The sequence below is a fragment of the Meriones unguiculatus genome, chromosome 6, assembly GCF_030254825.1.
Source record: "Meriones unguiculatus strain TT.TT164.6M chromosome 6, Bangor_MerUng_6.1, whole genome shotgun sequence".
Taxonomy (NCBI): domain Eukaryota; kingdom Metazoa; phylum Chordata; class Mammalia; order Rodentia; family Muridae; genus Meriones; species Meriones unguiculatus.
In genome coordinates, this window is record NC_083354.1 from 34,224,575 (window position 1) to 34,250,336 (window position 25,762).

The 25,762-nt window shown below is 41.6% G+C and overlaps 1 protein-coding gene across 13 annotated transcripts in view; it reads right to left on the reverse strand.

Annotated features, from left to right (window-relative positions):
- The window catches only part of Golga4 (golgin A4), an 87,227-nt gene that overhangs the window by 45,395 nt on the left and 16,070 nt on the right, over positions 1-25,762 (reverse strand). For 7 of the 13 annotated variants that reach the window (XM_021652212.2, XM_021652211.2, XM_060385078.1 and 4 more), the window contains exons 3-12: positions 22,036-22,134; positions 18,000-18,065; positions 14,238-14,549; positions 11,548-11,595; positions 9,309-9,365; positions 6,495-6,593; positions 5,633-5,765; positions 4,024-4,217; positions 3,637-3,720; positions 1,876-2,023 (exon numbers count right to left, since the gene is read on the reverse strand). In XM_021652212.2, coding sequence (XP_021507887.1) covers positions 1,876-2,023; positions 3,637-3,720; positions 4,024-4,217; positions 5,633-5,765; positions 6,495-6,593; positions 9,309-9,365; positions 11,548-11,595; positions 14,238-14,549; positions 18,000-18,065; positions 22,036-22,134 — 1,240 coding nt within the window. The remainder of the gene's footprint in view (positions 1-1,875; positions 2,024-3,636; positions 3,721-4,023; positions 4,218-5,632; positions 5,766-6,494; positions 6,594-9,308; positions 9,366-11,547; positions 11,596-14,237; positions 14,550-17,999; positions 18,066-22,035; positions 22,135-25,762) is intronic. The other 6 variants (XM_021652219.2, XM_021652220.2, XM_060385080.1 and 3 more) reach the window with 5 other exon arrangements.

A 25,762-nucleotide genomic window follows, 5' to 3' on the forward strand; every position in this document is an offset into this window, starting at 1 on the left:
TTGTTCTTTAGGAGACTGGATTTTTAAAGTAACTATTACTCCCTGAGAGGAAATTTTCTTAGGTTTCATGAGAACAAGTTCATCAACTAAAATCTCCAAATCACTTCATAAGACAATGCAAAAGAGAGACATGCATTCACAAGCACGGATGGTGCTGACCAAGGATTTCTCCATGGGGCTCCATTTCCCCCTTTGGTACCTTATACTATGTTTTCTAAGACAATTTCTCAAAACTATGTCCTAGGAATCAAATCCTGATCAAATTCAAAGGCCATTATAAAACTTCATCCACCCTCCCGACCTGATGAAACATCTGTGGCACTTCCCTAAAGCTTAAGGACTCACAGGCCCTGAAACATCCTTGTAATCTACCTCCATCAGTCAAACTCATGCCCTCTCCACACACACTCTGCAGCCACAATGCTTGGGTTAAAGTCCAGACGACACATTTACTTCTGTGCATAAATGGAGACAAAATACTTAAAATATAGTCTTAGGTTCTCCTGTTGATAAAACGAGAATAGTGGTCCCATTTGACAGAATGCGAGGGCACACAGCGATAGCCGAGCCCTGCGCTGAGGCAGGAACGACTGCCGGCCGGAAGTACTGCTAAGGGTCACCAGCAGCAATAAACATGCACTCCCAGCCTCACTGTGAAAACACCATAGCCTCTGCCAACCTCTCCAGAATCAACCGCAGGCTGCTACCTTAGGCTAATACTCCTAAAAGATGCTGAGTGTCTCATCTCCACCTGCCCACAAGTCAATTCTACTGGGAAATCCCGCGGCTAATTCTAATTCAAAATATCTTAAACAAACATTCTAGTAATCAAACCCCAGCTTCCTAATTTAGAACCCCTAACTATCCACAATTCTCTTTATTAAAATGTTGGACCATCTTAGATTCTGACTTCTCTTCTGCTCCTCTCCCCACAGCCAGGCCCCTAGGCAGCAAAGTGTTCTCTTCCTCAAACCTGGTTTCCTGCTTCTGCTTCCAACCTCACTTCCTTCCCACGTAAGACACGAATTTCCACTGCACTGTGTCTACCTACACTGCTTCCTCCTGGCCCATATGCAGAAGTTGAAATGTATCTACTCACCTTTTAAGATCCCAGCCAGCTCCTTCAGAAATCAAGTCATTTCCCACGTCAGCAGGCATGGTTTCGAGCTGACTCTCAGGGGTCCCTCCCCACACCTGGTCATAATCTTGTAGTGACTGCCATGTACATGACATGACTGACATGACATGTTCCTTAACCTGAGGCCCTTCCTGATCTGCTAACTTTCTTCTTCTTTCTTAGTAGTACTCAATACTGAATGTGGTAAATTCTAGTCAAAGAGCATGTTAAACACCCAGCTCTTCACTGACACTGATGGAAGAAGATATACACCTTCTGCTTTCCGTTTACCCTGTATCACCTGGAAGGAAGCAGTTATTCTAAATAAGCCCCACACTATGACTACTTGTAAGTTCTTGAAACCTAAATTTTAATACTCTAAGGCAGAGGTCAGCAAAGATTTCTGTTGTGATATATATTAACACTTCACATACAGTCTTCTCTGCCACATTTTCTTCTACCATTAAGAAATACATGCCTACACTGTCCCAAAAGCACCGATCACCCACACACACATACAGATATACAACACACACACACACACACACACGCACGCACGCACACACACACATATATGTAACACTCTTAGCTTGAGGGCTGTAGCTTGGCCTAGTCCCAGCATGAAGGCTTTCTCCAATACAGCCTTTCCTGTCTTAGAAGGAGATACTGTAGTTAAGCATCTATGTAAGCAATTAACTAACTTGCTAAAATATTTTGACTTTTGAGCTGATATAAAATAAAAACCCCTGAATTCTTACCAGCTCTTTCAGACTTCTCTTTCTGTTCCCGCAATTCCTCTCTCTGGGTAGTCATCTGTTTGATATGACTACGAAGCTGAGCAATTTCTTCTTCTTTCAGTTCCAGGGTCTCATGCATCTGCCGCTTTGTCTCTGTTATTACCATTCCCTGAACAGAAGTGCAGACTCTAAAGTATTTGCATAACAAAACTGCATCACCAACACACAGGTAGTTCAAGTGACGTGGGAGGAAGAACAAACATTTTACTAAGGAAGTGGACGAATCTCTCTAGCAGTTCAAACTGCAGTCTGCTTTCACTCTATGCCTTGGCAAACCAGGGCGTTTCAGTATAGTCTTGCTACAGATGTGCAGTAATTTCCATCTTAATAAATAGTAACAAACAAAACTAGCCCTGATTGTGATGCAAGGCCAGAATAAGACACAATTAGCATCTGTGTTTTCACACATACATAATTCCAGACACTGTGCAGGGTAGTTGCTGCCACAGCTGAGTGGCGCGGGGCGAGAGCCCAGGGATGCCTAGTTCTCCTCTGTTCTCCTGTGACTCCCTCTGGCTCCATCACTACTTCATAAGTTAACTCTATCCCATAATTTAAGTAAGGCACTGTCATCTCTCTACTTTGATAGAGGCTTCTTTTCCCTCTGAGGAGAATCCATACAGAAATGAAAGTCAACGTGTGGAAAGAATCAAATCATCAAGTTTAAAACAGTCATATGAAAAAAAACAGAAAACCTGGGTAGTGTCCCTTGAAAAGGTGCTCAGCTCTTACCTGCAGGGCACACTGACCCCTGCTTTGAAACATGACTCTTCCAGACAGCCAATTGTTAATGTAAACAACCAGGGAAGTAAGGCATAGTTAAGAAAATTTAAAACAAAGCAGTGGGCCTCCATTGTCCTCAAAACTCATGTTACACAGAAAATATCACAGGAAAAGGACAATTAAACAAGGAAAAGAAATCTTAAGAATCATATCAATCACAATAAAAGTTTACTTGGTCCGTAAAAAGAAAAATGTATGAGAATAAGAAAAGTTAGAAAGACAGCAGATGGTATCACAGATTACTGTTACGCTGTTAGGTATGACCATTAGGTGGCTATACTTTCGTGAAAACAAAAAGTACTTTATTTCAAAGCTAGGTTAAATACTACATTCATGAACCAAGATGTGAAAAGAACAGGGAGCTATTTTACAAAAGGGTCAAGAACCTGGGACCAAGCAGGGCTCTCTATCCACCTGTGACTTTCCCTGGTGTCTGCTGGGTGCTAGCTGCTCTCTGTCTCCAAATGCCTGAAGTGAGTCGGCCCTTCCTCAATCCTCCAGTTACTAGGCACCTTACAGTCCACAGGTACAAAGTTTCAGGCTAATATATACACTATCATTGTTTACTTTTCAGGTTAACTCATCCAAATGATCAGTCTACTTCTACAATATGTGAAAGAGAACGCTGAAACCATTCACCTTCAGCATCTCTGGCCTTCAGTAATTTAATTTTTCTCTGAGGAATAGGTTTGTACTGCAAATACAGATTTTCTCTGTCACCATTGCTGCTGTCTCTAAGACAGAATACTAATACTACGGAATCAAAGAATCAGGCTTCTTAATGCTAATACTGCACACATCTAGAAATTAAAAATAATTTTCATAGAAGCAGCTATAAAATTTTAAAAAGCAAGTGTAAATATAAATGCTTCTAACTGCTTTCTAGGCAAATCTGGGGACCCCTGACAAATTTCAGTATCATAAATTTGGGAGTTTTACCTTATCTTGTTCAAGCTGTTCAATTAAGTTCTTTGCATCACGCAACTGAGTGATAAGTTTAGTCTTCTCAGCCATATGAAGCTCCTAAAAAAGTTTTAGAAATTCATTTCCATCTCTAATAAAGCTTTGCCTCACATGAGAACTCTATGCAGCTTATCTAAGCTAGGTAAACCTTACAGTGTAATGGGGCATACACAGAAGTCTCAAATGTATAGTAACTGCTATAAAACCCAGAGAGAGCACGTGGGCACTCACACAAGGACACCCCTCCACCCTGTCTGTGGACAGGGGGATGAAGGCAGCTTCTCAGAGGAGGCACAGGCCATGCAGAAGCCTGCAGCTCTGGCTTTACACATTTTAACAGAGCAGAGCTCGATGGTCTCTTACCTTCATCTTCTCTAGCTCCTGCAGCCTTTCATCCAGTTGTTCCTGCAGTGCTTCCTTTTCGCTGATCAGAAGTGTGCACTGCTCCTTATGGGACCGAATTGTTTCTTTACAACGCTGAAGCAGGTTCTCCTGACGTTTCACTCTTTGCTGGAGCATTTCCAGGGTTTTAACAGCAGCTCCATCGTCTACAGATGCTAAAACAGCATAAGCAGAGGCAGTTGGTAAAAACACAAGTGACTATACCAGTGAGAAGGCTTAGCGGGTGAAGGTGCTTGCTACCAAGCTTGATGACTCAAGTTCAAGCCCCAGGACCCACACAGTGGAAAGAAGCAACCACCACGAGCAGTCCTCTGACCTCCGTATGCATATCACGGCACATAAACACTCATAGACACTCAATAAAGTAAAAAATGAAATTATAAACAATTTTTAATATAAGAGAACTCTGGAAAAAGTACATCTTTTTAGGAGGAGAGGCAGGCAGAAATTTGGGGAACTATGTTTAGCCTTCTACAAGCTAAGCACACACTCTACCACTGAGCTACAGGCCCAGAGCCTGCAAATCCTCTTCTACACAAATCTAGGTAGTCTCTGAGACAAATAAGGACAGAAGAGATGATGATAATGATAATAATAATGAAATGACGAGGACAAGGAGGAGCAGCAGCAGCCAAACGGCACTCTTCCAAACTACTCTTTAGTTACTGTGTGTTGTTTACATGAAGACGCCAAGTATAGCTTGCACCATAAGTGCTTTAGCATTTTACCCTAGAATGGCACAGATGTTGGTTCTAGCCTATTTAGAAGACAAAACGAGGAGAGGGGGGACTGTTCCTGAGCCATGAGAAGTCCCATCCCAGAAGAACTATTAAGTGTTCTTTGTAGTCACATTCTAAGCTCTTCCTGGAGGGAGCTCTGGCTACCCCAGGTTTTATCTTCTGCATTTCCAAGTGCATCTTCACACTGGGAGAGCAGCCTTGCAGGTTCACCGCTCAGCAGGCAGCTGCACAGCAACTTACTGTGCCTCTGACAGGACCAAGTCCACTGGGAGTCTCTTTTTAAGAGGACAAAGACTAAAGTCAGAGGTGGACACAAACCTGTAAGCCTGGACTTGGGAGGCTAAAGGAGAAAAATCACAACTTGACTGTTCTGGGTTACATGAGACCCTATCTCAAAAGACTGAAACTGTGTGACATAATTTATATAATTCAGTTATTAAAAGTGTGTTCTCCTTAAAGTTTATGTAATTTTCAAGTCTTAAATCAACTGTATTTTTTTTTCCTGAAAAAAAAGTCAGTTGGGTTTTTTGTTTGTTTGGTTAGTTTCTTTTTGGTTTTTCAAGACAGGGTTTCTCTCTGTAGCCCTGGCTATCCTAGAACTCACTCGGTAGACCAAACTGGCCTCAAACTCAAAGATCTGCCTGCCTCTGCCTCCCAAGTGCTGGGATTAAAGGTATGGTCAATTTTAAAAATAAACAAACTTGAATCTTTGAAAAAGCATTAGGGTCAGGGGCCTCTTCTACCTCCTCTGTTCCATCAGCTTGAATCCTGAACTCTCTCAATCCTGTCCTCTTAATGTTAAGTTACACTCTGACAAAGCTGGAGCTTACCCACTGGCTCCCCGACATCCTCCATCTTCTCTTTATCAGTGTCCACTTCTGCCTGCAAATCCCCTGAAGGGAGTGGTTTGGGGAGATCAACACTCATGGGGCCATTTTGTAATCGTTGCTTTAGGAGAGAAACCTTAAAAAAAAGAAATTCATTAGTAGAAAAAAAGGTACGGGGGCTGCAGAGATGGCTCAACAGTTAAGAGCACTTATTGTTCTTCCAGAGGACCAGGGTTCAATTCCTAGCATCCACATGGTAGCTCACAACTGTCAATAACTCTAAGATCCAACACCCTCACAGAGACATACATGTAGATAAAATACTAATGCACATAAATAAAAACAAAATTTTAAAAAGGTAGGACAGAAGTATTTTAAAATTTGTAAGAAATAGAGTGAGGCAGGGCGGTGGTAGCACACACACACTTGGGAAGCAGAGGCAGGCGGATCTCTAAGTTTGAGGCCAGCCTGGTATACAGAGCAAATTCCAGGACAGCCAAGGCTACACAGAGAAACTATCTCAAAAAACAAAACAAAACAAAACAAAAAAACAAAAACAAAAAACAGAGAGAGAAACAAAACAACAACAAAAAAACCCAAAAGAAAAGAGAGAGAGAGAACAATGTTTACTATAATAAAGAAAACCAACAAGCACAGTACAGCCTTGCTGCTGCCTGGGCCATTAGTGGGGATACCACAGTCAGGCAAAGGCGCAATGAACAAAACATTCTGTTAAAACGGAAAAAGGCAGAGTTCTAGAACGAGCTTTTTTCTCTTTACACTTGAAATTCTCGAGCTCTCTAACTACACCACCATTTTTATATCACTGCATCTGTGCCCTTGCTTGCTTTGCTTGCCCTTTTACCTGAGTTTGGAGAACACTGATATACTGATCTTTCTCCTCCAAACATGCATCAAACTCTTCCTGCAGATGTTTCTTTGCTTGCTGGTCCATTTGCAGTTCCTAAAACATAAAAGGTATCACAGGTGGTTTTCAATATAAAACAAAAGATGGAAACTCCAAGTTTACATCATTGTTTCAGATTTGACTTACTCTTAAGAGAAAATACAGAAAAATTAGAGAATCCTCAATGTTTAAGATATTAATATTTAAAACCTTAACATCAATAAATAATTTTATTCCTTAAACACTACGAGTCTCCAAAGAAAATGTATTCTTTTAAAGAACTGCAACGAGGACAGTAACGAACAAAGGAAAAAAGAAGGCTTGAGAGAAAAGTACAACTAGGACTAAACTGTAGCATGGCAAAGAGCGCCAGCAGCACCCTCCCCACAACCTGAGTCACAGCATGCACAGCTGCAGAGGGAGGGGATGGACTAATTGGTGCCCACCAGGAAGAAAACTTCCAGCTCCTGATATTGCTGCCAATGCTAATTCTTAAGGTGGTGAACCCCAAAATCAGTGTTTATCTCTGCTGCCCCAGGCACAGGAATGACTCAGTCTAGGCACCCGCTCGCCACACACCCCAGCTCCAGTCTCCTTTGTCCTTGACATGCTCTCTCTGTCCCTTCAGGCACAGTTCTGTATCCTCTCCGTTTCGTCCTCCATCACACTTTCTTAGAACTACCATCTGGAATATATATATAGGATATGAACCCCCACATTGTTCGGGGGTTGCTACCTCACTAACTCCCTAAATTTAAAACATTCAAAGTTATATTTTAGTTATTTTGTTGTCTCTCTCTAAGGTTTGCATTCTCTCTTCTGCAGTTATGGACACAGCCCAGATCTATGCGTCTTAACTTGTGATTTCCATTAACAGGGTTTCGGAGAGGTTTCTCACGTCACCTCCCTTTGATTTGATCATCCGTTTTCACAGTTCTGTTATAGGGATTCTCTCTGAACACTCTCCAAGGGCTTATTAGGAACTCCAAATTTCTTGCACTATTTCTAATCGATGAATTCTCAAAACCTGAGCACTCTCTTGTAATAAAGTACCCTGTAATCTCCCCTGAGCCTGAGCTCACTAACAGGCAGCAAAAAGGAATATCACATGTGCTTACCCGCCTACCAACAAAGCAGAGGTTCACGCCCCATTTCCCTGAGGTCAGCTCCCTCAGTGAGGGACTCCTTAGCAGAGTGATATGCAGCAGAACAAAAAAAAAAAAAAAAAAAAAAAGTATTCTGTGTCTCTAGATAAAACACCATTATAAACAGTCTCAAACTTTCACCCGCCTCTAATATCCATTCTCTGAAGTTCTCCATTGCTATGTGCATCTAATTATTAAGTGCATAAACTTGGACAATGAATTTCTTGTCCCAAACAATTGATTTATTATTTATTTTTCTATTCATTTATTAATATTCCCAATATGCAAGAAAATGAGCAAACAATACATTAAGCAAAAAGACATTATTTGTCCCTCTAGGAAAAACAAAGGTGCCTATAGCTTGAAAAAGCTTCACAGTACTTTCTCCCCTGACTGGCTTGCTGTACCCTCAGCCGACACTCTCCAGCACCAGCTGTCCTCCAAGGAAAACCAGCAATGCAGACTCAAGAAGACTAGGGTGAGGCTTTGTCCCCTCACTATCACTTCACAGGGAGAAGTAATTCCTCTAAGGTATTAGTTCAAAACAAGTCTCACAAAGGAAAAATGATTACCATTATCTGAACGATAAGGGTCAGTGCTTATTCTTAGTGAGGTAAAAATATTTAGAATTTTTTAAAGAACAAAACAGTAAGAATTGTGTGTATACAAAATGTAACAAGAGACTAGATATTAAACATGACTTCAATACAAATGAAACAATGTGATACAAGGAATTCATATATTAGTAATTCAGACAATGTGTCCTTAAAAATAACAAACCTGCTGAGGGCTGTGATGCCTAAACCCCTAAAAGGGAAGACTGCTCTGCTCCTCCTCTGTCTCCTCTCACAGGCAAAGGCTTAGCTCTTCTTTTCTTTCCCTCCACCCTCCTAATACTAGTCTACCACTAAGCTAGATTCCCATTCTTACATTAGCAATTGCTTGTTGTAAATTTACCAATCTGCTATGTTTGTACTTTTAACACACTATATCCCTAGAACCGATAAATTCTACAAACAAAATTCTGCCCAGATACATAAAATTCTAAAATACTCTTATTTGTCTTGAAATCACCTGCTTCAAAGCTTTTAAAGTAAAACTGATGCCTATGAAGAACAGTACAACAAAAACAGGTAACAAGACATTCCCAGCAATACTAAAGCAGGTGAAGAGAAAGCTTGATGCTGGGCTCCAAGCAGGACAAGGAAGAGGAGCAGGGTGCCAGCACTGAGAGGTGTCTCAAAGCCTCCTCCTCACTGGAGGCTCACTGCAGAGATAAAAAGCTACCACACAGTGACCTCAAGGAGCTCTATCCCACCCTAGAAGAATCACCACTCCAAATTACAGGTCATTTTACTTCAACAGTAGCATGTTGACTAGGAAAGGCAAAAGGAAACCTAGAGTGTTTAGCCTTGGGAGCTGACAGTGACTACATACACTGCAGACGTACACAGTTTCGTCTGTTAACTTGAACAACAACATCTGCCATAGGAAACCACACAGACAGAACTACAGAGAGCTCACATGCTGTGCTCGTTGGTGACCTGTGCCACTTCCTACTATTGCACGAGGTCAGCCTTAAACTAAACTAACAGGTTAAATTACTGTTTTCAAAGTACCAACTTACCTCTCTTAATTCTGAAATTCTCCGAAGCGATTTATCTTGACTCTGACTCAATATACCCTTATATTAAAAAAAAAAAAAAGGTTAAACATCTATATGGCATATTTATGCAAAAAGTAAAAAACAAAACAAAAATAAACAAAACTAAAGAAAGCCATGTCAATGCAGGAAATCTGGTAAGGGTTAAAATCTGATGGCTCAGACCTACTCTGAATTCTGACTATGTGAGTAGTTACATTTGCTAAAATGTACAGACATGGAAGTCAAACTACAAACTGAACTATACTCTAATTTTAACAGTAAATTTATAAACTCAAACTTCAGAAGCAAATGATTTCCCTTATAACTTCAGAGTACACAGACCCTGTTAATTATCATTATCCATTGTAAAGGTTTATGTAAAATAAAACTTTTCTTTAAAAAAAAATCTAATTCTTATGAATAGCATTACAGATGGTTAAATTAGTAACTGTCCATAAAAAGAAATCAAGTCCTAGAGAGATTGCTCAGTGATTGAGAGCACTGTTTGTTCTTCCAGAAGACCTGGGTTCAATTCTAAGCACCCACTTTGTAGCTTACAACCATCTGTAACTCCAGTTCAAGGGATCTGATGCCTTCTACTGGCCCCTGCAGGCACTATGCACACACAAGGTCACAGGCAGGCAAAACACCCATACTCAAAAAATAATAAGTGAACTTAAAAAAATAATAATTCTGATCAGTTTAAAGGAGTAACCTACTAAAAGGTATAAGCCTCCTACTTTGGAGGGTGACAGGGTGTTTCCACTGCACAGGAAACTAATGGTAAGTATCAGTCCATGGGGTCCATGGGAACAGGGTCTATGTGCTCTGGTCATCCGTCACAAAGACAGAGGTAAAGAACTATGAATGACGTACATGCCTGCCATCACAGCACTCAGGAAGCTGAGTCAGGAGGATAGCTACAGAGAGACCCTGCCTCAATAAAACAAAAGAAATGGAGCAACTTGCAGCTTCTAAGATTCCTGTGCCTAACATCAGCAAAAACAAAAAAATAAATAAAGAGGACATAGGTAGACACAATGTCTGATACAGATTAGAGGGACCTGCCTCTCCCTGAGGCACTGGGATGGAAGTTCAATGGTGTAGACTACTGTTAAGCTTAATGGTAAACTTTTATTATAAGACCCTTCAAAGAAGATACAATGGTGGGAACTGGGGCAGTGGGACTTACTGGCAGCCTTAGACCCTTCAACGAAAGACTATCAGCCAAGCAGTTAGCCAGACACCCCTCAGCTCCAGCTACTCTGAATCCTTCACAGACACTCAGGAGCTTGTGACTCCTGACGGTCCATATCCTAGCCATGATGGTTTAGTTTGTCCTGGCCTTTTTGCCCCTGCAAGAAAAAAGTGAACTGTAGCTGGTGAACTGCAGTTGTCTGGCAGCCACTGGCAGACAGGAAAATGTGTCCCCTAGTGAGGCAGCAGAAAGCTCATGACTGGTGCAAATGCCTTCATTCTCATGAGACGGCGTGAAGGCGGTCCTGCAGGGAGGTCTGCAGGGACTGCTGCAGACACTATGGCCACATCTGCCGGTTTGTACAGGGCTCGGCAGCAGGATCCTGGCTGCTGGGATTGCCTTGCCTACTTGTGGTCTTTATCATTAGCTACGAGCACTGAGCAGCTAGCATGGAGATGGTGGCAGTGGTAGCATAACACTAGTGACAAGAGGGCACATGAAGAGTTCCAGGAACAAATGTGGCAGAAGTCAGGGCACAGAGCTGATAGAGAGAAGGGCTATAAAAAGCTGTAAGGGCTGAGGAGATTCGGCCACTAGAAGAGTCAATAAACTCCTTAGAAACTTTATATTTTCAAGTAAAGCTATATCCAAACACTGAACAAAGCAGCAGCTGGTGGCAGGAACAGCCCATGTACTGAGTAAAGTAACCAAAAGCACTCTAAAGCTTGAGACTGTCTCTACACTAACAAGGGGCACCCCCAGACAGAGTGCAGGTTAGATGCTTCAAGGAGGCAAATGGTCTTTTACAGTGAGTACCCAGAACTCAAGGAAGCTAGGACGTGGCACAGAAATCATCTCTGAGGTCTCCATCACTCACTCTTTACCAAACCTCCTGTACTAGTAAGATCTGGCCCTACACAGATTATTTAAAAAGGAGAGTTAACAGTCCTATGAGAACTTCTATAAGATCACATGTGACTTTAAGATCACATGTGACTCAACAACAGTCAATACATCACTTACTTGCAGCTTTTTCTTCTCTCTCTGAAGATTCTGATATGCTGTAACGAGCTAAAACAAACCAAGATAACATTAGTGATTTCCAATAAATACAATTCATTATTCTAATTGCTGCTAAAACTTTGTCTTTATAAACATCAAAAACCAATCAGAGAGTCCTGTATAGACAATTAACCCTAAGTTAATCCATAACAAAACTATATAGCATGACAAATCTATTTCTAAAATATAAACTGTAAGTTGACTGTAAGTCAATCTCCACCACAGCTTTGTATTTCAACACCCAATTTACAGGTGAGAATTGCAGCCACCTTGCCTGAAGGTGGACGGCTGCCCAGCGCTAGTCATGGACTGACCGCATCTGCCATCGACAGCATTGCCCAACTGCTGGCTAGAAAAAAATCCCAGGGCCTACCCCAAAACCCACTGAGAATTGAAGAGCGTGGAGAGACAGGAATCTGTTTTCAAGAGCTCTCTAGGTGACTTTTCTTGTTTTGGACTGCAATATTAAACACTGTAAAAAATAATAAAAAGCTGAGGAAAGAAATGTATAACCAATAGACAGAAATGAGTAATCCAAGCACTAGTCCCGAAGAGACTAAATATTCTAGCACAGCTTGATGAGGTAAGGTAACATCTTTTTTGTCCCCCCCCGCCCCCGAGACAGGGTTTCTCTGCATAGCCCTGTCTGTGCTGGAATTCATTCTGTAGACCAGGCTGGCCTCAAGCTCAGAGATACAACCGGCTCTGCCACCCAGTGCTTAGAATAAAGGTGTGAGCCTCCACTGCCCAGCTGAGTACCATCTTTTCAGGCCTGTAAGCTTACACAGCCAACAGCGGCGTTCAGTGCACTCCTGGGGCCTCCCCTTATTAACTCTAGGCTGAAAAGGCTATAGGTGTTCAAACAAACAAACAAAGGTGGGGGAGGGGAGCAGAGGCTCAAAAGTCAGGTGCCACTTACAGCACTGCCTCACCTGGGCACCCAGGAAAACAGGAGGGAGGACAAAGGCCACAGAGCTGCTCCATTCCTAGAAAGCTGCTTGGCTCTAGGGTCGCGTACAATGGAGAACACCCAGAGCAACTCCTATGTGGCCTTAAATAAGGTAACCTCCATGGATGCCTAATCCCTTTTCTGCAAACATCAGCAAATTCACATTCGCTTCATAAGGATTAAATGCTATTATAAATGTACACAGTATCTGGCATACCTGAATGCCAACTATACTGTTGCCCCAGCTTCAGACCTAAAAGTATGGATAAAGCTATAAAAGTAGCATACAGAAAAACAAAAAGATTTGTACCTATCAGTAGAAATAAAAAATAAGTTCAAAAAAATGAAGGAAAAATTATCTAATTCCCTATGAGACACCTGGCTTCAGTGTCCCATTTCCACCTCCAGAGTCCATGAGATTCTTTCTACTTTGCCCCTACTTTATATTTTTAATAAAAAGGCAATTTATGTATTTCATTAAGGTTTTCATTTCGTTTTGGTTTTGTCAGTGTGGATAGTAAACTAGCTACACAGACAGCAAAACTTGGACTAACTTTATACCATAACCCTAAAGTTTAATATTCACTAAAATTGAATGTGACGTTCGTTGATTTACTAGACATGTCAAAATAAAATGATGCATATTGAGTATAATAAACAAAAGCCATTGTCAACAAAAAATTTCCTGAAGAATTTCTCAACTGCACTTGACAGAAAGGGACTCAAGGAAGACAAACTAGTTCCTGAAGTACCAAAAACAAACAAACAAACAAACAAAAACACAAAAACAAAAAGGAATGTATTATTTACTTCCTCCATTAGGCCAAACAGAGTAAGTCTTCAAGGATTTAGTAGTAATAAGGTTCATGTTAGGAGGTTAGAGAGATGGCTCAGTGGTTCTCGACCGTCGAGAGGGCCCTGGTTCAATTCCTGGCATCCACATGGCAGCGCACAGCAGAGCACATCATAACTCTGGTTACAGAGGAGCTGTTATTCTCTTCTCTGGCCTCCAAGGGCACCAAACATACAAGTGGTACACACACATACATACAAACAAAACACCCATACATATAAAATAAAAATTAATTTTTTTAAAGATTCATGTTAGGCAAAAGTTTAAATGCTCAAAAAACAAAAACTGAGCCTGACAAGGTGGCTCAGTGGTAAGGGCATTTGTGGCCAAGGGCACTGAGCCTGAGTTCAATCACAGGTATCATATGGTAGAATGAGAAAACCAACACCCACAGGATTTTCTCCAACCTCTCCTCCCATGTGCTATGGCATGTATTCATGCATATACAAACACATAATACATAATAAAAATTTTTAATTTAAATATTGGTACAATGAGAATGAGCCAAATCTTTGAGGTCATCTGACTACCTAAGTCACGGCCATCAGAAAGGTTATTATGAAGCTAGCCTAGTCAGAGATGAGTAACATGGGAAACAGAGAAAAGAAAGAGAAAGACCCTTGCCATAGGTGTCATGAACACTTCAGAGAATGTGAAAGCCAGAAGGCTACACACATAATCTCCAAAATGTCAGTCTGCTAAAAGGCATCAGGACCACAGAAAGACTGGAACTAGGTCCGCCACACACTACCTGCCCTCAGTAACAGGATCAGGTCAGCCAGCCTCAAGTAGAGCAATGCTGTGAGAACAAGCCAAAGGGGAACACTCTGTGTGAGCCGATGCTCCTACCTCTGAGTACTTCCCTCTGTAGCTGCTCAAGCTTCGCTCCATTCTTCGCAACCGCTGAAGCAGCTGCTCTCGGCTCAGACTGTCTGCGCTCCCCGGTGTGTCTTCAGCCTCGCTCTCCATATCAGAAGGTGGATCAAAGGTGGCGGCAGAACAGTCCAGGTCAAGTTGGTTCAGGGACTCTCTGGAAGATGTTCGGACCAAAGACTCTTTAGAAGAGCGGAATAGAGATTCCTTTATGGGACTTCGAAACAGAGACTCCACTGAAGGTACGCGGAGCTGGAGTTTCTGGGCAAAAGTCTGTGCGTCACCTGACTGTAACCAAAGCCAACAGAGCACGAGTTAAAAAACACAACTCAGACATCTACTGCCCCATCACCAGCACTAGTCTGCTAACAACCCTAACAAATTCAATTTGCATTCCAGATAAGAAATACAAACCACAGTTTTCTGCAAAGTGAAACACACCGGCAATTCCTGTAAAAGGTCTAGACCTGCAGTCAGAGAACTGGGCTCTAACTCCCGGGCCTTCACTAAGTACTGTCCTCCAGTTGCCCGTCTGCTCTAACTCTCGGGCCTTCACGAAGTACTGTCCTCCAGTTGCCCGTCTGCACAAAAGGAGCATGTTTCCATGCTAACCCTGCAGGGCTGCCATGGAGTCCCACCCACTTGCTAGATCCCTTGTAACACATTGTGTTAAAGTGTGCATCGAGGGTGGAGTGTGAGATACAGGCTAAATTCAAGTCTCTTTTATCTGCTGAGTCTTCATGGACTTAGTGATTCCAGATCATTCTTTTCAACAAAAAGGAAAGTGGGCTGAGGGAGAGGCAGTTGTATTAGAAAAGGAGTGGAGTGGACCAGCGACACAACGCTCTGCTGGAGCCCTGTCCTGTGAGCTCAAGCTGTTTGTAGCAGCACAACCTGGAAACCATGCAAAACTTCCCAACAGAGAAAACTGTGCAGGTGTACACATGGTTCACAGCACACTACTAAACGGGAAAGATGGAGTAGAAAGCAGCGTGCATTTTGTCTTGTTTATAAATACATGTTGATTTCCATTTCCATTTTCAGATGCCATCAGAACAAATCATGAAGGACAGGCATATGCAGAGGTAAACAGTGTCTTCTTGTGGTAGAATTTTGGGTGGGTTTAATTTTTGTGTTATATTATTCTGTACTTTCTAGTTTGTTTTCACAATGTGAAAGTTTTGCCTTTACGGTGGAGGGAGAGCCAGAAAGAAGAGAAGAAATGCTTCCTGTACAAAACCTTTGAGAACTGCTTTTACTAGCAATTCCATTACCAGTCACTTCCAGCCCACCTGAAAACCTGCTTTTTAGTTCCCTAGTACACAGCAACCTTATAAAAGCCCCTAGGATAGACAAATAAAGCACACGTGAGAAAACACTAAAAAAGGCTAATTTTTCAGGGTCTCCAGAAACTAACAGATATTGTCAAAGTCTGCATGGGCAGGCTAGTCATCTTAACCGCCGTGTCCACTGTGACTGGCCGTAACTTCCATTGTTTATTCTTGCAGCTGGGGAGAACCACAGAACCTACACGTTCTGGGCAAGTGTGTCCCACTCTGCCTCAACCCGGTCCCAGAGTCACACTTCTGAACAGAGCGACTCATCCCTTCAGGATGTGGAGAGTCAGCCTTAGCGCGGCTCGAGTCCCGACTGATCTGCTCTTATACAGAACCTTGAGCAAGTCACTAAGCTCAAGGGTTCTGTTTCCTCCTCTGTAAAATGGAAAAAAAGGATGGTGCTGATGATAGTGATGCCATCTACTGCGCATGACTGCTGTGAAGACTGACTCAGCCCTTCGGATGGCGGATGCAGCTCACTAAGCCCCTGCTTAGAACAGCTAGGGACATTAGGCCCGGCTTACCTTCTCCACAGTGGGCGTGTGGCTTTGACAAGTGACACAGCCTCATCCTGCCTATCTCTATGCATAGGAGGCCAGAAGCACCCTTTTCATGAGGTGGTTCTGAGAAATAATACACTCCTCTGTGTTAAGAACTGAAGCTCACCTAAGAAGGCAGATACCACTTTCACCTTCCCTTCTTCCTCCCTACCACAGCAGGCGTTGGTGAGGTACAAACACCTCTAACCCCACCCACCCCATCCAGAGAATTCAAACTATGGTGCTGCACAGCATGTGAATGGGGAGTAGCTCCTGGTGAAGAACCAGCTGCCATTGAAGCTAAATAGAAGCAGCCTCTCCAGACCAGCAATTCCGTCCCTACACATGCACCAACTTAAATGTGTAAATGATCAATAAAAGACACTATTCAAAGTGAGCCCCAAATCAAATTAGCCTATTAATAAAGCGTTGCTTTATTAAAAAACGGCTTTGTTCAACATTGGAATACCAGCCAACAATCTTGTTCACCAATGGAATACTTGAAAGCAATGAAAATGGTTTGAAATCATAGCAACACTATGATTTATCTATTTAGATTTATTTTAATCTCATAGAGCATAAAACAAAAAAAGCCAGACACGCTGGGCACGGTGGCTCGCACCGTAAGAACTCCGGAGACAGAGGGAGGTCTGCTGCTAGTCTGAAGCGAGCGGGGCTGACACGGTGCACTCTAGACCAGCCACGGTGCGATGCAAGCCTGTCGAAGGCAGGGGTTCTCCTTCAATACAGTTCTTCATGTTGTGGTGATCCCAACTATAAAATTATTTTTGTTGTTACCTCATAACTGTAATTTTGCTACTATTATGAATCATAATGTAAATACATGATATGTAACCCCTATGAAAGGGCCATTAGATCCCCCAAAGGGTTCATGACCTACAGGTTGAGAACCACTAGTCTAAAGAACTGGAAGGAAGGAAGGAAGGAAGGAAGGAAGGAAGGAAGGAAGGAAGGGAGGGAGGGAAGAAGAGAGGGAGGAAAAAGGGGGGTAGCAGGCAAGCAGAAAACCAGACACCTTTACATAAAGGTAAAACTAACAATATTAAGTTGCAGTATTACAAGTAAGAATGGTGGTGACCTTTGAGGATGAGGTAAGTGACCAGAAGGCTCTGAAGCCAAAGGCTTTGGAAGTACTAATAATTTCTTGGTCTAGGGAATTTTTTATTTTATCTATTAATTTATTTGTGCATATCAAGATACAGAGCACATAAGTCAGCAGACAACTTGCACGAGTCAGTGTCCCGTCCCCCCAGCCCTACACCAATGGATCCCAGAAACCAAACTCAGGTCATCAGCCTTAGCAGCAAGCACCCTCACCTCCTGAGCCTTCTGTCTGCCCTGAGTACAAAGGTCTATTTGTAGGGTGAATATGTCATACTTTTCTACAGGCATTAAAGTTTGATACTGTTCATTTTCAATTAATATTGCTTTGATCTAGCTTTTCTGAGACACAATAGAGTTGATAACAGATACTATAAAAGAAAATCCACAGGCTGGACTTTTTGGTATAACTATCATTCTACCGATATAACATGCTAGAACACAGATGTTATTTTCTGAAGGCCAGCCTGTACTTGTAAAGCGGCAAGGATGAGGTAGTTAAACAGTATGGGGGGACAAGAAGTTACAGGGAAAAGGGTCCCTTTGCAACATGCCTTCATCTATAAATGGGAATAGTAACAAGCTTTTCCCAGCAAAATTGCTATGTGGTCTCAGAGTCCAAGACTTTAAAACACTCAGCATTTGACAGCATCCTTTCTAGGCAGTCACACAGTAGTAACAACAGGCAGGCTAACACACTCTGAAAGGACTGAGATTTTTAAATAAATTAGTTAACAAACCTGAGGAGAGGAAGATTCACTTCTATTAATGCCATCTGGAGATTTTGTAGCTTGAGTTGCTGCATTCTAAGAACAAGAAAGAACATCATAAAAAAGACAGGAAACTACAGTTTTAAAACTGTTAAAAACAAAATAGTAAGCAGACCTAGTAAATACTTTTATCTATTGAACAAAATTAGTAATTGTTTATTAGAATATTTTCATGCATGGCAAAAGTAGTGTGGTTAAGTATTTTAGAAAAATCACTTTGCTGTTAAAATAAAAGGAAACTAGACAGCAAAGATTAGTGTGCAGCAAATTTATTTCAAGCTAATCACATACCTCTTCCCTTATGTGCCCAATTTTGTCCCCATGACAAAGAGTCAATAAGCAAAGCTCACTCAAATAGAAAACTATCCACAAAGAAGTCATGTCAACTGCTCCCTACACTAAAACCACATTCAAATTAAAATTATCTGGGCAAACTTACAAAAAATAAAAATATTGAAATGCTTCATTCACTTGAAGCCAGCAATTTAAACAAAACTAGTGTCAACATTCTCAGAAAGAGTCTAAGAAAATGTCTTCCACACACACTCTCTGCTTCCTTCCCTGGGGAGCCCACTGCCGCAAGGGAGAGTCACCGGGTACCTGTACACGGACTGCGGAGGTGAGCCCACGACTGTCTGCACTTGGGGATTCTACACTGCATGTGCAGCGCACTGCCTCTCCAGCCCCCCACTGTAGAAGGAGCTAGGAGAAAAGCACCACCTTCCTTTACAGACGAACGGCACCGCGCAGCGGTCACAGCCCAGGAGTCTAGCGTGGTGTGCTCCCCTTTCCTTCACAGATAATCCCAGGGAAGAGGAAAGAAATGGGGGGTGGCTTGTCCAAAGGATTCTCAAGGTTCTCAAGATAAGTTAGGTGTTCAATAAGAAGTTAATCCTTGAGTACTAGAAATGTATTGTGTCATAATTTAATCTTATTTTTCAGGAAAGAAAGCAAAATATTTACAAATGGAGAATTTCTTTGGCACCCTTGTTTTATGAAGTGGGGTCTCACTAAGTTGCCTTGGTAGCCTTAAATTCCTAAGTCCAAAGGACCCTCTCCTGCCTCAGCTTTTCAAGTCTTGGGTTACAAATGTACACCACCACCCCAGCTGTAGGATTTAATTTCCTAAAAATATGCAAAGTGGGGGAATGTGCGTATGTGGAGGCTGGAAACAATGTGGCCACGGAAGTGTGAGAATGGTTGTGATGGATATGAGCTGTTAATACTGGGTAATGGGCATGTGGTGAAAAGGAATATTCATGTGTCATTATTACTATTTCTCATTCACAATATACTTCAAATTTTCCTTAAACCTTTAAAGGACCTCTCTTCCCTTTAAAATATGCTCTTAATGTCTATCAATCTAAGAGACTTCTTTAAAATTACATAGGGAAAAAACAGTTGGGAGAAGATAGGAACTAACCTACCTCCTTGTTCAGCACCATTTCAATTACATGGTAATATATATGACGCACTACTTACAAAACACTATAACAATATCCTGTAGCATCCAAAACAAACTTTCAATTATTAAGAAAGGTCTGAAAGAGCTCCATAAAATAGGTGGGGGTCTGGGGAGGACAGCACCAAGGCCCATATTCTGTTGAAGGGATGGCCTGATGCACAGCAGTGGTCCATTTGAGAAAGCCCCACAGCTCTTTAAACATCACCAAGCTCACAACACGTAGTACCTAAAACAATTCTTAAAACTTTCTTTTCTTTGAATTTTTTGTTTGCTTATTGTTTTGAGACGGGGACTCAAAATGTCCAGACTAGTCTTAAATTCACTAAGCTGCTGAGGTTGGCCTTGAATTTCTTTACTTCCTGAGTACTGAGATTACAGGCATGCATAACCATGCCCAGCTTTGGAAGTATTTTTAACTGTAAACCCTGCATTACCTAGCCAAGTCAGTAGAGCCTGGCTGAGGAGCACTGGTCTGGGGCACCGCGTGAACCTAAGGCAGGGCTCTGCACAAGCAGAGCTTGAGATTTTGGCATCTGTCTACAGGGCTTCTGAACTGGCTCACCTGCAAAGCCAACACCCTCTATGCTGCTCATTTCCTTCTGCAACACTGTGACGCCTCTGTGCTGTGCACACCTTAACATCTCTGTCCACCAGCTCTCAGAGGACAGGACACAATATTTCCATCCTGGTGCTGGACGCCTGACACTGCTTGCTAAAGCCTTGCCTGGGCTCTTTCTTCAGCCCAAGAACTCTCGGGGTCCTCCTCCCAGAGAGGAAAGCAGAACTCACTCCACATACTGAGGCTCTAGGTCTACAACACTTTCCCTGGGGGGAATTCTCAGCAGGTTTGAAACCTGCTTGGCTGACCAGACACACCCTCTCCTCTGCCAAACTTGTCTTCATTTATTTTATTTTATTTTTTCATTTTTCCGCAATCTTCTTAATTATACCTGTTTCAAGCTTTCTATGACCATGGTTTGGCTGCTGAGCACTAAGGATACAGCTGTATTTTAAGAGTAGAGACAGAAGTATGTTTTTAAACTACATTAAGCCCCAACAAGGTAGCACATGCTTTTAACCCTGCTTTTACCTTGGAAAGCTGGAGGATCCCTATGAGTTGGAGGACAGCATGATCTACATAGCAAGTTCCAGGACATCCAGAAAAGAACCTACCCACCCCCCAATAAACAAATAAAAACATCTTAAAAAAAAACAAATTAAGGAAAACTCAGCTCTTGGTGAACTTGTAATTAATTCCCACTAAATTTTTATTATGATACCAAATAACTATTCTAAAGTTCCTTTTGTCTCATGAAGAAATTCATGTTTTCAATCATGAACAGATAAAATTTATATAAGATTAATTTGTCTAGTCTACTGAAGTTTATTTCTAAATAACTTAAAGCACTCATGTTTACCTTATAACATTTTTGACAATAGAAGAATTGAATTATTTTCTACTATATTCATGACAGATGTGTCTTTGAAGTTTCCATCACTCCTATATGCGTGTACAGAATGTTTTTCTTTTCTTTACTGTCTTTTTCCCTTACCTTCCCTACTTCTTTCAAATAAACTGAAAATTCTATGTAGCTGAGACTCCTGACTCAGCCCCAAATATCTCTGTAAACAGGAAGTATTCCTTGTAGCCAGAGGCAGCGAGAAAGCAGCTTTCCAAATGTCATTTGACACTCCATTTTCACCGTGAGCTGCTTTCTTCTCTAGAATAGAACTGAAGACCACTGCTGGCCCTGTATACACCAAGCCTTCACTGCCCACCTGGTTTAAGAACAACCAGCTACCACGTTAAACCAATTCTTAACACTTAGAAAAACTGAAAAGCCAGTTCAGCTGTCCTCCAAGGGAACCAATGGAAAGTAAACCCTGATACATTTTAAATTATTAAGTCCCCATTTACCAGATACTCCAAATAGAAAGATATCTACATCCCCAAAATAAATCATATATGAGGTTAAAATTAAGTGATTTACTTATTTTAAAAAATGAGACAACTGTTTCCTTTCATACTCAAAAAGCACAATTACAAAACACAATATACTTTGTACTTAACTTCTTACCTATAGTTTCAAAATAAAATGAACATGCTATAATAGAATCCACCTACCTATGCAATGTTGTTAATTAATGATTTACACAATGCATTATTTTCCTTAAAAAAAAAAAAAAAGTCAGTCACATGTCAAACACTCTTGGCTTCCTCCCAAGAGTAAAACAGATTTCTGACCATGCATACTGGTTTTTCAGTATGAGCACACATTTCCAAGAGACAAAACTAACAAGTAGGGGTGGCCTTCACTACATTAGTGGAAAGGAGATGTTACTGAGATGCTGTTAGTCACCAGGAAGCAGCTAGCCAGCAAACTCAGCAACTAGTTCTTTGAGGTAAAGAACAGAGTTAGTAATGCAACACTGAAGATGCTCTGAGGGAAGTAAGTGATAAGCCACATGAGAATTACTGCTACAGCTGCCCAAATGTTGTGATTCCCACAAGGGAAGGCAGAAAGCGGTGGGAGGACTCACCACACTGTCTCTCTGTGTTTTGTGCTGTTTGGAGGGATCCAAAGCAAAGATAGTGTACTCAGAGAGAAAGGCGGGCTCTGCTACCATCCCGGCTAGCTGCTGTCTCAGTCAGTGTAACAAGCAGAGGTAAAAACAAAACAAACGATGAAATACAAACCACAGTGATCTCACAGCACAGCACCACAGCACTCAAAACACTACAGCCCCATCAAGAGCATCATCCCACCCCCAAAGGAGCAGTCAGGAATGGAATGAACTAGTGAGTTTAGGATTGCAAAAGCTGACTTGGATGCCACTTGCTAACTGGTATACATATAATGTCTGCAGCAGGCATCATGGCACCCAGTATACCTGGCTACTTGGTATAAAGATCCCCTCTCATATAAACAACCCACAAAAGTGCAGACTGTCAGCAACGCGCGATGAAGCTCTGAAGACCGACAGAGAGTAATGCCCACAGCTAACAATAGCGTATTCTTCAGTTTTTGTAGACACTGAGATGTTACATTCACTCTTCTTACCAGACACCACCCTCTTCCTCAGCAGTGGCAACAGCAAAACCATGCCAGGAGGAAAGCTGAGGAGGTGACAGGGATGAGGCACAGCTACAGCCGCTGCCCAGCTCTACACTCACCCTTAGCTCACTGAGTTACACCAAATGCAGACAACAGTTATGTCAGTCATGGCTTACAGTAAAGTGGGCTTAAAGATAAATGTGAACAACACACACCTTCAGCATAACTTTTATAAGTACTAAAATGAGTTCTTTAAACACTTAAAAGACAGCACTGAAATATAGAAACAATGAAACACAACTTTATTAAGACTTACATGCAAAACTACTTTTATCAAAAGTACATACATAAGAAACTTCTGAAATAAAATCTGTAACACTAGTTATTTTGATACATATTCTTTTTTTGTTTTTTTTTCCTACAGAAACTGTTACACCAAATACCCACAATCATGAATTAGATAGGTGTCAAATGTCACTTTAAATGATTTCTTTTGCATGTGTATGTTAACATCATTTGTCTTCTTAATTACTCTCCACTTTATCTACTGTCTCGAAAAATCAAAGAAAAGAAAAAAAGAAAAACCAAACCAAACAAACAAAACCTCACAGATTCCTAACACAGGCACAAGCACAAGCACACAAGATCTGTCCATATAAGACAGGTTAGATCTAAACTGGGGCTCTGGGTGCTGCAGATTTCTCAGAGGTAACTGCTTTTTTGGAGACCATTGTATAACTTTTGTAAGTACTTAGGATGTTACTATTTGAGGAAAACTAGCTGCCCCCTAGTTTTTTATAATCTATGCATATATAATTATTACAAAATGAAAATGCTAAAAATTTAACCCAGGAAAACATTGATGGCAATAGTTTTAAGATAAATTATATAAGGTATAACTAAGGTATATAACACACTATATAACAGTACATGATATACAATAAATTATATATCCTGTAAAGGACATATATGAAAAGAAGTATGTGCAAAAGTTTAAAGGCATACACACTTTCCCTCCGGACTTTAAGGTTGCACATACTGACTGCAGCATTCAATAGTCCTTCACCCAGCACTATACTGGACACCGTCATAAATACAGACAGACAAACCTTTGCTTTACTTGGCCTGGTTGATGTTTTGAATGGGCTCTCATGCAGCCAGGCTGGCTGACCTCAAGCTTACTATGTAGCCAAGGGTAACCCTGAACCACTGGGTTTCCTGCCTCTTGCTCCCCACTAACTGGATTAGTTAGGTGTCAGTATGCCAATCTAAGACAAATTAAATTAAGATTTTAAAAAACACAGATGTTCACATTATGATTCGTAATAGTAGCAAAATTACAGTTATGAAGTTGCAAAAAAACATAATACTTTTATGGCTGGGGTCACCACAGCATGAGGACGGTATTAAAGGGTCGCAACATTAGGAAGGGTGAGAACCATTCTTTACAGGCTCATTTTGAGAAAAGTATTGTCTTTCTCATCCCTTCTTGTGACCCTCCCTTCCCACCCAGTTAATATGGTTCCCAAGGCTCCAGCTTAGGTCAGATTCTATGGGAAGAGCCACCGCAGGTTCAGTCACTAAGCTCAAAGAGGTGTGACTTAGTTTTTAATCATGAAGCCTCCCCGAGGACAGAAGCTTCCCATAACAAGCCGCAGAGAGCAGCAGCCAACTACTGTAGCTAGGAGAACTGCCTTAGCTGCAGCTGCTGCTCCGCCACATGTGCTAACTTACCAACACGAAACACTTTCATTGTCAGTCCTCCCAACAGTCCAAAGAGAAACTAGGTAAATGCCTACACCGCCGCCTTCACCTAGCACCTAAGCAGCTATACGGTAGCAGTGTATTATCAGCCCTGGGGAACTTACAAAACTGCACTGAGCAGGTTTTCACTCTTACAGAGCTACAGTTGAAAACAACTGCCTTTGGTCTCAACTTCAAGCCTCTCAGGAATGATTTCAATCCCTCTACGCCTAAAGGTGTTTGCCATGTTTGTGAACCCAGAAACATCCCTCAGTGACAAGAGAGAAAAAAGTCTTATCTTCTATGTCTGGTGTCTGGCCCGGTAAGGGTGACAGGAGCACAAGCCCTCTGGGTGAAGGCTCAGCACAGCAGGCAGTACAGCCCGGCAGCTTCTCAAAGGGCATCCGAAAGTCCTTGAGAAACCACGGCTAACTCCAAGTAACTTCTTCGTTTATTTTTATTCATAGTCTTTTCCCCTCATTTTTATTCACAAATCTGATTGGCATCCCTTATGCAGACCAGAGGAAGAACCGCCCTAAGGAGTTCGGGGCCTCAGAAGCTCACACATTCTCTTTCCTCACTCAGATACCAGTGCCCAAGTGGTAAACCTAAGGCGCTCTATTCTTACTTGCAGCACTGCGTACCTTAATAAGCACCTGTGTTGATATAAATGCAGAAGAGACTGATGGGGGCATCAATTAGTCAAATTCAAGATCACAATTAACACTCTACAGCTCCCTCAACTTCATATACAATCTTTAAAAAGCAAAACATTTTTGTAGCTCTCCCTAGCCCCAACGCAAACATCACAGACCTAAAAAGATGGAGAAAGAAGATACAATATACACTCTAAGAGGGTTCACTCAAGGTCTCTAAGACTTGAGAAAAATAAAGACTTCAAACTTGCCATTCCCACTCTGAAAGTGCTCATCCCTAATGTGGAAGGTGTACCTGAAAGGCAATTTTTCAAAAGATCAACAAACCTTTAGCTGAGGTGGATGAAAAAGCAAGACAATGAGAACTCTTACTGTTAACTTAAGATAATTTAGATGATATGGAACCAACTTTTCAAAACTGATAGGGAGAAACAATAAACTGAATAAATCTGAATAAAGCTAAAGAGGTTAAATTAGTAATCAAAACATTTCCACACATTAAGAAAAATGGAGAGCAGGTTGGGATGAAGGGAGTTACAACAGCCAAGACCAGATCAAACACTTCACAAACTTTTCCAAAAAAATACAAAAGAATAATACCAATTTGTTCTATGAGGTTGGTACATCCTGATACCAAAATCAGAAATCACAAAGCTGAGGAATATCCCTTATCAACACATGACAATCTTCAAAACAATGAAACTGATGAAAGCAAATCCAGCCACACACACACACACACACAGAGAGAGAGAGAGAGAGAGAGAGAGAGAGAGAGAAAGCATACCATGATCAAATGAGAGTCATGAAGGAAGC